At 46.4% G+C, this 12,815-nt stretch overlaps 1 protein-coding gene across 1 annotated transcript; it reads right to left on the bottom strand.

Moving 5' to 3' along the window:
* Positions 1-9,002: 9,002 nt before the first annotated feature.
* LOC123116791 (uncharacterized) lies at positions 9,003-10,841 on the bottom strand. Its single transcript, XM_044537698.1, has 6 exons — positions 10,544-10,841; positions 10,256-10,334; positions 10,071-10,160; positions 9,733-9,938; positions 9,478-9,661; positions 9,003-9,387 (listed from the first exon to the last, which is right to left on the bottom strand). Exons 2-6 carry the CDS (start codon positions 10,259-10,261, stop codon positions 9,334-9,336), a joined length of 540 nt encoding a protein of 179 aa, XP_044393633.1. The 5' UTR covers positions 10,262-10,334; positions 10,544-10,841; the 3' UTR covers positions 9,003-9,333.
* Between the last annotated feature and the right edge of the window lie 1,974 nt (positions 10,842-12,815).

Genomic DNA, 12,815 nt, shown 5'->3' on the forward strand with positions numbered 1-12,815 from the left:
ATTTTAAATTTTGAAGTTTTTATCATTTTCTTTTGTTTTTTACAAAACTGAAAAGGCGATACAGGGGGGGGGGGGTAGGTTCGTGGCACGAACCGGTACTAAAGGTCTAACCTTTAGTACCGGTTCGTGGCAAGAATCGGTACTAATGGGCATTGCACCCTTTAGTACCGGTTCGTGGCACCAACCGGGACTAAAGGTCTCATTTGAACCGAGAGTAATGCTTGTACGGTGCCCTCGCCGCTCGAACCGGGACTAATGCTCACATTAGTCCCGGTTCGTAATGGAACCGGGATTAATGCTCTTTTCTGGCCGAACGAAAGCCCTATTTTCTACTAGTGGTCCCTCGAACTCCGATCCAGCCGAGTGTCGAGGGAGAGTTCTGTCAGCACGACGGCGTGGTGACGATGATGATGTTCTACCGACGCAGGGCTTCGCCTAAGCGCCGCTACGATATTATTGAGGTGGAATATAGTGGAGGGGGGCACCGCACACGGCTAATAGATCTCAAGGATCAATTGTTGTTGTGTCTAGAGGTGCCCCCTGCCCCCGTATATAAAGGAGCAAGGGGGGAGGGGTGGCCGACCAGGAGGGGTGCGGCAGGAGGAGTCCTACTCCCACCGATAGTAGGACTTCCTCCTTTCCTTGTCCAACTAGGAGAGGGGGAAGGAAGGAAAGGGGGGCGCTGCCCCCCCTCCTTGTCCTATTCGGACTAGAGGGGGAGGGGGCGCGCGGCCTGCCCTGGCCGCCCCTACTCTTCTCCACTTTGGACCCATGTGGCCCATTAACCCCCCGGGGGGGTTCCGGTAACCCCCCGGTACTCCGGTATATATCCGATAACCCCCGGAACCATTCCGGTGTCTGAATATAGTCGTCCAATATATCAATCTTCATGTCTCGACCATTTTGAGACTCCTCGTCATGTCCGTGATCACATCCGGGATTCCGAACTATCTTTGGTACATCAAAACACATGAACTCATAATATAACTGTCATCTAACTTTAAGCGTGCGGACCCTACGGGTTCGAGAACTATGTAGACATGACCGAGACACGTCTCCGGTCAATAACCAATAGCGGAATCTGGATGCTCATATTGCTCCTAAATATTCTATGAAGATCTTTATCGGTCAAATCGCATAACAACATACGTTGTTCCCTTTGTCATCGGTATGTTACTTGCCCGATATTCAATCCTCGGTATCTCAATACCTAGTTCAATCTCGTTACCGGCAAGTCTCTTTACTCGTTATGTAATGCATCATTCCGTAACTAACTCATTAGCTACATTGCTTGCAAGGCTTATAGTGATGTGCATTACCGAGAGGGCCCAGAGATACCTCTCCGACAATCGGAGTGACAAAACCTAATCTCGAAATACGCCAACTCACCATGTACCTTTGGAGACACCTGTAGAGCTCCTTTATAATCACCCAGTTATATTGTGACGTTTGGTAGCACACAAAGTATTAATCTCATAGTTGTAGGAACATGTATAAGTCATGAAGAAAGCAATAGCAACATACTAAACGATCAAGTGCTAAGCTAACAGAATGGGTCAAGTCAATCACATCATTATCCTAATGATGTGATCCCGTTAATCAAATGACAACTCATGTCTATGGTTAGGAAGCATAACCATCTTTGATTAATGAGCTAGTCAAGTAGAGGCATACTAGTGACATTTATGTTTGTCTATGTATTCACACATGTATTATGTTTCCGGTTAATACAATTCTAGCATGAATAATAAACATTTATCATGATATAAGGAAATAAATAATAACTTTATTATTGCCTCTAGGGCATATTTCCTTCACGCGCCCTCCCGATCATCTCCCCTTCAGCCATCGCTCCTCCTCCCTCCCTCCCGTCGGTTCTTCATTCTCGTCTCCCCTCTCAGACCGGTGGCAGAGATCGTCACTATCCTCAATCCCTATTGGCGGCGCACCACAGATCTGATGGAAGGAGAAAAGCGGCGCCGGTGGATCTCACGGGCTCTGTGTGCGGCAACGACCTGACCTATGGTAGGGGCAGCAGCGACCAGACCTATGAGAGGGGCGGCGGAGGGTGCTGCAACGACCTGACCAGGGGCTATGGTGCGACGAAGGGCTGCAATGACCTGACTAGCGGCTATGGGGGCGACGAAGAGGGCAGCAGTGACCTTGCTAGCTGGGGGCGATGGCGACCTGGCCTCGGTGCAATCTTCGATTCGCTAGCAGGAGCAAGTTCTTGATCAAGAAAATGCAGTGTTTTGTTCATATTCAATCACTGTAAATGTCTGAGAATATACGGATTGAAATATATAATTTTTTGAGTTATGGGCCACTTTGTTATGCTTTTGGATGGATTTATAAACTATTTATGGTACAAATACAGTTGAAATGCCATATGATTTCGTATTGAACATGTAAAGCTGCAGTGTCACCATTCCATTCCATCTCATCAACCAAACACTGAAATGTCATCGTTCCATTACATCTATCACCCTCAACCAAACACACGAACGGAACGGACACATTCTAATGGAATGGAACCATGCCATTACATTCCACTTGGTTCCCCAACCAAACACACCCTAAGGGTTGCCCTAGCTTGATCAGAGTTTGCACTACTAGAGTTGCAGACTTCACTATCCTTTCTGACATGTCTCCTGATATTTCTCGTAAAAAAATGTCTCTCTCCTGATATGAAGCATGTGCATAGATTCTAAGCAAGTTGCATGCTCTTCGGTAAAGTGGCGGCTTCAGCAAGAAAAACCTTCAGATTCACACAGTTGTAACAACTAGAGATTGTCTACACCACACATCAGTTGCTAACTCAACTAGATGACCCGTTGCGCCGATGGCGCAAGGGGCGAGAGTAAGGCAAGTATTTAAAGAGTGAACATAAATATATTTAGGGGCAGGTTGGAACACATGGATTATTCATGATACGCAGTGTTCTAAGAAACTTACGATAGAATATTTACAATGCTATTAGGAAGGAAGGTAGACAGTGAGAGATACATCTTATAGGCATTATGAAGTGATGAACATTAGTCACTGTGATTGGTGGATCATCGGCGCTAAAAACTTGTTCAGGCAATTGTTCATAGTGGCTGTGGTTGAATGTTTTCATTGTTCATAGCAGAAATTTCTTCAGCATCATCATCCAGGCTGTTGGAGTTCATAATCTGATTGTGTGGTTGTATCAGTGAGACGATCAGCAACATATCTTACTTGCGACAAAATATGATTCAGATCATTGTCTTTGGATGTTGATCCGGCTGTGAAGTTGTTATCTATTATACGGATGTTTTTGATTTGTCCTCCAACAACAACTTTTTTCCTTCACTAATCCTAGATTGGCCATTCTGGATAGTCTTCCAAGGGCTTGTAACTCCTTTCTCCTCCCGTTTCCTTATTCTATTTTCCTCTGCTTCTGACTGGGTGTTTTTCCTCCATGATAAACTGTCGCTTCCCTGCTTACAATCTCGACTTCAGTACTGTTTGTAATCGAAAAGTTACCTCTATCACTACATCAAAAAAATAAAAGTTACCTCTATCACTCGAACTCCTGCTCTTTTCTTCACTAAAGCTTCCCTTATACTCCCTTTGTTCCTAAATATTTGTTTTTCTAGAGATTTCAACAAGTGACTACATACGAAGCAAAATGAGTGAATCTACACTCTAAAATATATCTATACACATCTGTATGTGATAGTCTATTTAAAATCTCTAAAAAATAAATATTTAGGAACGGAGGGAGTAGATGACTGCCCGCAACTCTGGCCCAAATTGCCTCGCTCCTTCTCTTTTTGTCGTGGATGGGCATGCTCTCTCTGTGTGCCCAATGATGCCACAACCATAGCAAAAGTCCAAAAGATGTTCGTATTTGAAAGAAATAATCTTCCTCTCTTTCTTCCTTTTATTTTTTTTCTCCGCATCAGCACCCGTCAACTCCTCGTACATGTCCTCTTGTTCTTCCTCGTCATTTTCAATTTCTAAAGTAATAAATCTTGTTATTCACACTGTGATATCCATCCGTACCTTAATTCTCATAAACTCGCCCATCGCAGTTCCATCATGATCAAGGTCAATGTCAAGTACTTCTGCAATATTCTTCCCAATCAATTCTCCTGTTTTGGAACTTATCATGCCCATGAGAATACCATAAACTCTGACCCAGATAGGAATAAAATTAAATTCATATTCATCAATTGTTTTACTTGGCACACATTTTTCAATCACTATCAGATCCTTGTTGAAACACCACGGCCCACTATCGAGAGCTTTCTTCTTGTTACTCTCATCATGGAAAGTGGATAGAAAGTGATTTCTAACAAGATCTTTGCACTCAAGCAGAGTAAAAGGGCACCATAAATTTTCTAAAGTTCTACCCACATATTCTCCTTTTGCTGGCCTCTACGACAAAAGCTTACCGACATCCTGAAGCTTGCCAATCGTCGGGGAGCAGTCCTGCCTTCTACCGATTTTGACACTCCTCTTTTACCGAAAAAGCTTCCGCCCCGCTTTATATATAAAGTAAGGATCGACCACAACTCAAAAACAAACGCACACAACCAAGGTTGGATACATAGCCGCTGAGTGCAATAACACTACCCCCAATACTACAAAAGCAACCGGGGTCCTCAACCGTAAACACGCCACCACGAAGAGATGAAGCCGCATATGATGAACAGTGTGCTCCAAGGCGGCGCCTTCAAGAAGGTTACGACACCAGAGCGTCGCCACCGCCCGATCCGAAGATCAGAGTTTCCCCTAGAGCAACACGACAGACAATGAGAGCCGCGGCGACGTCTTCAAGAAGGGAACAAGCTTCGCTGCCGCCGGTCCGTCCGAAGATAGATCAGGTTTTGACCCCGGCCAACACTCACCACCCCGGATGCCAAACCCCGGCGACCACGCCGCCCACACGGGCAACACCTAACCACGGGCTCTGCCCATGAGCAGCACGGAACCACCACCAGGGCCGCCGCCCTGGCATCCAAGACCTCGACACCACCTCATTCGAGACCCACGCCGCTACCCCAACCAAAGATACGAGCGAAAAGGAACCGCCTTTCGCACCCCTTGGCTGCCCCCAACGTCGAAACCCAATAGGCCTACCGAAACTAGCCTCCATCGACCCATCCTGCGGCACCAGGCGTGAGACGAGCTCGGTCCCGTTGTCGGGCACGAGACGAGCATGGTCCTGCTGCCAGCGCGAGACGAGGTCGGTCCTGCTGTTGGGCGCAAGACGAGCTCGGTCCTGCCGCCGAGCTTGATGTCTACTACACAATCTTCTTCTTGTAGACGTTGTTGGGCCTGCAAGTGCACAGGCTTGTAGGACAGTAGCAAATTTCCCTCAAGTGGATGACCTAAGGTTTATCAATCCGTAGGAGGCGTAGGATGAAGATCGTCTCTCTCAAACAACCCTGCAACCAAATGACAAAGAGTCTCTTGTGTACCCAACACACCCAATACAATGGTAAGTTGTATAGGTGCACTAGTTCGGCGAAGAGATGGTGATACAAGTGCAATATGGATAGTAGATATAGGTTTTTGTAATCGAAAATATAAAAACAGCAAGGTAACTAATGATAAAAGTGAGCGTAAATGGTATTGCAATGATAGGAAACAAGGCCTAGAGTTCATACTTTCACTAGTGCAAGTTCTCTCAACAATAATAACATAGATAGATCATATAACAATCCCTCAACATGCAACGAAGAGTCACTCCAAAGCCACTAATAGCGGAGAACAAATGAAGATATTATGGTAGGGTACGAAACCACCTCAAAGTTATTCTTTCGGATCGATCTATTAAAGAGTTCGTACTGGAATAACACCTTAAGACACAAATCAACCAAAACCCTAATGTCACCTAGATACTCCATTGTCACCTCAAGTATCCATGGGCATGATTATACGATATGCATCACACAATCTCAGATTCATCCAACCAACACAAAGTACTTCAAACAGTGCCCCAAAGTTTCTACCGGAGAGTCAAGAAAACGTGTGCCAACCCTTATGCATAGGTTCATGGGCGGAACCCGCAAGTTGGTCACCAAAACATACATCAAAAGGCACGTGATATCCCATTGTCACCACAGATAAACACGGCAAGACATACATCAAGTGTTCTCAAAGTAAAGACTCGATCCGATAAGATATCTTCAAGAGGGAAACTCAATTCATCACAAGAGAGTAGAGGGGGAGTGTCGGTGTCAAAACCGGCGGATCTCGGGTAGGGGGTCCCGAACTGTGCGTCTAGGCGGATGGTAACAGGAGACGAGGGACACAATGTTTTTACCCAGGTTCAGGCCCTCTCGATGGAGGTAATACCCTACGTCCTGCTTGATTAATATTGATGATATGGGTAGTACAAGAGTAGATCTACCACGAGATCAATGAGGCTAAACCCTAGAAGCTAGCCTATGGTATGATTGTTGAGATGTAATGTTGTGTCCTACGGACTAAACCCCTCCGGTTTATATAGACACCCGAGAGGCTAGGGTTACACAGAGTCGGTTACAATGGTAGGAGATCTACATATCCGTATTGCCAAGCTTGCCTTCCACGCCAAGTAAAGTACCTTCCGGACACGAGCCGGAGTCTTCAATCTTCTATCTTCGTAGTCTGGGAGTCCGGCGGATATCGATAGTCCGGCTATCCGGACACCCCCTAGTCCAGGACTCCCTCAGGGAGAAACATCATAAGATCCAACTATAATAGCAAAGCTCGCGATACATCAAGATCGTGCCATAGAGAGAACACGAGAGAGAGAGAGAGAGAGAGAGAGATCAAACACATAGCTACTGCTACATACCCTCAGACCCGAGGGTGAACTACTCCCTCCTCATCATGGAGAGCACCGGGATGATGAAGATGGCCATCGGTGATGGGTTCCCCCTCCGACAGGGTACCGGAACGGGCTCCCGAGAGGTTTTTGGTGGCTACAAAGGCTTGCGGCGGCGGAACTCCTGATCTATCTTGATATTCGATGGTTTTAGGGTATGTAGGCTTATATAGGCGAAAGAAGTCGGTCGGGAGGTGCTCGAGGGGCCCACGAGACAGGGGGCCACGCCCAGTAGGGGGGGGCGGCCTCCTATCTCGTGGCCTCCTCGGGGATCTTTTGACATGGACTTCAAGTCTCCAGGATCATATTCTTCCAAAAAATCACGTTGCCGAAGGTTTCATTCCGTTTGGACTCCGTTTGATATTCCTTTTCTTCAAAATACTGAAACAGACAATAAAACAACAATATGGGCTGGGCCTCCGGTTAGTAGGTTAGTCCCAAAAATGATATAAATGCGTAAAATAAAGCCCATAAACATCCGAAAGGGGTAATATAATAGAATGGAACAATCAAAAATTATAGATACGTTGGAGACGTATCAGAGTGCGAGACAAGCGATGGACCGTAGTCGGGGGAGGGCCGAACCTTCGACAAAGGTAGTAACCAGACGACAAGGAGAGGGACCAAAGGTGGAAACGCGCCGCCTACAGACGAGCCGACGCCGGAAATTCAGCCGCCGCCCCACCCGGCGAGGCGATCCGAACGTGTTTTCTTTCGCAAACCGGAGACAAACAGGGGACCAAAACTCTTCCCGGACCCGCGCCTTCATCCTCCCCACTTTTTCTTCTTCCTTCTTTCTCTCTTTCCTTCGCCGCAGCTGCACCAACCCTGCCGCCACGCCACATCCCTGCCGGAACTCTACGTCTCTGTCACCTCCAGCACTCCAGCAGGGCTCCACCCCGCTTCTATACTCGCCGTTCAACCCTCCGACCGCCCCGCCAGGTACCGTCCGTTGCTATACTCACCATGGCAGGCAACTATTCGATCAGTTGCTGGAGCTAAAAAAGTTTTCCCTTCTTTCTAGCAATGGATTCCCAGTTAGAGTACATATACAAGCACTACGTTGAGTCCTCCGGCGGTTCGTCGGACGAGGAGGAGTACTCTGATGAGTCGGCGATGACGCCGACGGTCCGTGAAGACGCGGAGCATGCAGAGGAGCATGTTCTCAACTTCAAGGGCTCGATCAAGAGTCATCGACTACTCAACTGCAACGAGGCGCGCGGGCATTTGACACTGATGGCTGACTACTTTGCCCCGATGCACTCCATGCTAACCTCTTTCACCAGCGTTTTCGGATGCGCAAGGCTATCTTCGATCGTTTGTACCGTGGTGTCCGGTCCTATGATCATCAAAGGGGAAAACAATGTTGGAATGTAATATTTGAACTTTTTTAAATTTGCACTACTGCTGCATGCAGCTATTTGAACGTCCGTACATTTTGTATGCGGCTATTTGATCATGCGGACTTTAAAAGAAACGAGGAAGGAATGCCCGTACACTATTATGCGGCTATTTGATCGTGCGGACTTTAAAAAAAATGAGGAAGGCCGGATGTATGCGGCTACAGTTGGATGGTGGCCTCCTACATCCATGTCTGCAGACTAGTCCCCTTGTCCGCGGACGGATGCTGGAGGAAATTTACGGGTTGCCGTTGGAGATGCCCTTATAAGTATAGTTCCGGCCATTCCATCTTTTACAAAAACTAACTTCTATAAGGTGAACAAAATGACAACATGAATTGTTATTAAACATACAATAAAAATTCAATGACTAAATGTGGACCTGCCCTTGTGATAGCGTGAAGTGGAGGGCACTTTAAAAGGTTGTTTCTTGCAGTAGTAGTACAGATGACGTGACCACTATGAATAACCCTCAAGGTATAAGATTCCTCTCCCATCTTGTAGCTGTAATCGTTTAATACAAGTTTCACCTACATGCAATAAAATCATTTAATCGTTTATTACAAGTTTAACCAAATCTCTGAGCAATGGTTCGACGGTTCTACACAAGCTCAAGTTGAGCTCAAAACCTGGCTTTCAGAAGCAACAACAGGACACCAAGAGGAGAAAGGCCAGCAATAACAATTAGTTTATCTCCGACGGCGCTTACAGAGATGTTTCACCCTTTCACAGCATAAACAAAGTGACATTCACTCAGATTTAGCGATTGAGCAACTTTGTTAAATACTTTCCTCAGTAGCTGGTCTCCGTCAGTACCCAGACAACATGCATGCTTCAGAAAAATATAAAAGGATCCGACTGCACGCAAATTATTTATATCTACTTTTCTAGTTTTGTGCAAGTTGCATACATACACTACTATAAAAGTGGTACTTAGACAGGGGATTGCCATGCGCCAGGGATGAGTGTGGTAGCAGAGCTTATTTACATTCATAGCAAAGCTCAAAATGCTTGATTTAGTTCAAGTCTTGACCTCCTCTTACTTGGAGTCCTCTTCCTTTGAGTCTTCTTCCCCTCTTTTTCATCCGACTATATCACAAAGTCCTTTGCAGCATTTAATTTCCGATAAAAGCCATCCATAGACTACATAGATTAAAAATTAATGTATAATTAATGATTGGCTAATGTTGACAATTTGACACAATTTAGCTAGGAACAAGCTCTCAATCTCACCTTTGTCCCTGGAAAGAAGTCCAAAAGCAATTTCCTTAAGTGATTGACCTGGACACATAGTAGACTGTCTTCATGATCAAATACTATGCCAACAAGCTTGCAATTTTCATCGAATACAAGAGCTCCAGAATAATAGAGAAGATCAGCCTTAGCACCCAATAGAAAGTGAAGTTCATCGGCAAAGCTGATTGAAAACCCATATTAGTATGTAACCAATATAATTTATAGACAAAAAAACAAGGTTAGAAGACATACTTCACGATTCCTTTAGTAACTGTTGGGGTTTCGAATCTGAAATCAAATAGATATAGGGTCTGCCCCCTAGTAGCATTCTGGCCAAATATTATAGGCTGATAGGCAATTTGGAGCGGTATTATAAGAGAAGGCAGCCAATGATATATAATTTCCAAAAATGTCAACACGATGTGATTCCAAAACTGCGCTGGACAACTTGACGATTTCTGAACCATTCAAGAACCTTATCTCAAAAGATGGGATTTTCAAACGCCACATAATACCACATTCAAAGAGAATGCAATAGCTGCCTTGTTCAATCTCAAGGATGACACCTGGCACAAGAGATTTGTATTTACCGTTGTGATACGATATCTCTGCCACTGATTTGGTAATCCGATCACACATATCTTGGTGGGCAAATTTAGAGCTAGGCATACTAAGAAAATCTGCATGAAAAGTAGAACACGATTTATCCAGTTAGACAATTTCTCAGAATCTGCACCATTTTCAAAGTAATAATGCAGAGAAAGTCGACACAAACCATCATGAGTCATAGGTTGGTCCTCGGTCTCATCTTGACCAGACTCTGTTAACTTCCCACCTCGTTTTGGTGCCATTGTCTAAGAAAAGTGGAGTTGCATTAGCAACAGCGCTTTCCAATACAATACTTTGTGCTAAAATTAGATGGGCATGTATGAACAGCAAGCAACGCATTTTTTTACTTTCACACTAAAGCACGACGTGGATCGAGACGCAACAACGGAGCAACGGACGGACAAGTCCATGGAAAATTGGATGCAAAGAGTCCGGATCTGGATAGTACTAGTACCGTGATGGGGAGGGACACGTCGTCCGAGGTCGGAATCTTCGTCGCCGGCCGTGCGGGGAACGTAGTCGTCGTCGACGGGGTGGATCCGGAGGCTGGAGATGATCAGCGTCGGCCGGAACTGGAGGAGGAGTCGTCGACGGGGTGGATCCGGGGGCTGGAGATGATCAGCGTCGGCCGGAGCTGGAGGAGGAGGAGTCGACGGGGTGGATCCGGGGGCTGGAGATGATAGTACGGGGTCGTCGGTCGACGGCTGTAGCGGCGGGAGGGGGGAACTCGCTGGTGGTAGGGTTTGGGAGGGGTGATGGGCCTAATGGACCAGAAATAAGGAGTCGCGTGCCAAACCACGGAGGCTTCTCGCTTTTGAAGCTGCTCCAGCGGAGCGATACTTTTTCGCTGGTTCCTACTTCCTATTCGGCGCCCTCAGCACCGAATACAGGGTTCCTATTCTAAAAAAGAAGTACCTGGGACGACTCCAACCCGCGCCGTAGCGGTTCAGCGTGGTAGTACTTGATAACCACAACGCCACTCAACATTTTTTGAACAATTATATTTTCTTACCTCTTTTGTTCCTTCTTTTCTTTTCTTTTTCTTTCTTCTTTTCTTTCTTTTCTTTTTTCCTTTTCTTTTTCTTTTTCTTTTTTCCTTTTTCTAATTCGTAATGTTCATCGGATTTCATGAACTTGTTTTCAACTTCGAAGAACTTTTTTCAAAATTTGATGAACTATTTTTCAAGTTCGATGAACTTTTGTCCAAATTCAATGAACTTTTTTAAAATGTAGTGAACTTTTTTCTAGTTCAGTGAACTTTTTTGCAAACGCGATGAACTTTTTTCAAATTTGATGAAATCATTTTTAAGTCAATGAACTTTTTTCAAATTTGATGATTTTGTTTTGAATTCGATGAACTTTTTTCAAAAAAATCGATGAACTATTTTCCAGATTCGGCGAACTTTTTTGAATTATGATGAACTTTTCTCAAATTCGATGAACTTTTATTATATTTCGATGAACTTTTTTCAATTATGATGAACTTTGCTAAAATTCGATGAACTTTTTTGAGCGAAATTGATGAACTTTTTTCAGATCCGTTAACTTTTTTTGAAAATTACGTGAACTCTTTTTATATTTTTGTGAACTATTTAATCAAAATCGATTAACTTTTTCTACATCCGTGAACTTTTTTTAAAAGTGATGAACTTCTTTTAGATTTTGTGAACTTTTTTTTAAATCCGTGAACTCCTTTTCAGAATCGATGAACTTTTTGAAAATCTGTGAATTCTTTTTCAAATAATTTATGCTGGGACTGAGACAATGGTCCAATAGTTGTTTTCAAACATGTCACATGAAAGTTGTCGAGGTGCTGTGGTTTGTGCATTAGGTGCATCAGCGTACGCAAGCTGGTTCGATTCCCACATCTTGCAATTTGTTGTTCTGTTTTCACGTGTTGCTTTTTTTGACCATTTTTCCTGTGCGCGAGCGATGCTGGGCCGGCCCATTATCGCTTGCCTTCGAGCGCCCCCTAGCCTAAGCGGTGCTGAGGGCGCCGAAGAGGAGCTCTCTACTTTTTTCCCCTCCGGGCCGCACGCGCGGGCGGCTCCGGAGGCCCCCAACACTAGCGCCAGAAACCCTGCCTCCCCGAGATCCCCCGGCCATCACTGCCGCCGGCACCGGCAGTGGTGGAGGCTTGCATGGGCATGGCGAGCGCGCCCCGACGGCCTTCCTCGCGCGGGGGAGCGGCGTCAGCGGGCGGCGCGGGTGGATCTCTTCGGTGCGGTGGTCCACGGCGAGGGGCGCAGCAGAGCACGGCCGGATCTTGCAGAGGAGGCGCAGGAGGGTGCTGCCGTTCGGGAGGCGCCAGCGTAGGAGAGTGGTGGCGGCGCGGTTTGGCCATGGTGGTGGCGGCGCAGCTCGGCCATGGTGGAGATGGCGCTCGTCCTGGTGTGCGGCGGCAGCGCGGATCGGCTTGGAGGAGGCGGCGCTCGTCCTGGTGTGCGGTGAAGGCCTCCTGGTGGTGGCGCCCAGCCATGGTGGTTGGTGGCCTCCTGGTGGCATTTCTAGATCTGGGGCGGGCCCTTGGCCGCGGCCGCTGTGCTGCTGCCGGATGCTGCCTGGAGTGGGTGCGTTTGGCTGCTGCATGTGGTGCGGCGGTCCTTGGCCGTGCCGATAGTGGTGGATGATCTGGAGCTGCGGGATCTTGCTGTGCGGGAGGAGGAAGAAGGGCTGCGTGTCTTCAGCTGTGCGGGGTGTCGGTGTTCCGCGACATTTTCATCACA

Source organism: Triticum aestivum, chromosome 5B (assembly GCF_018294505.1).
Source record: "Triticum aestivum cultivar Chinese Spring chromosome 5B, IWGSC CS RefSeq v2.1, whole genome shotgun sequence".
Lineage (NCBI taxonomy): Eukaryota > Viridiplantae > Streptophyta > Magnoliopsida > Poales > Poaceae > Triticum > Triticum aestivum.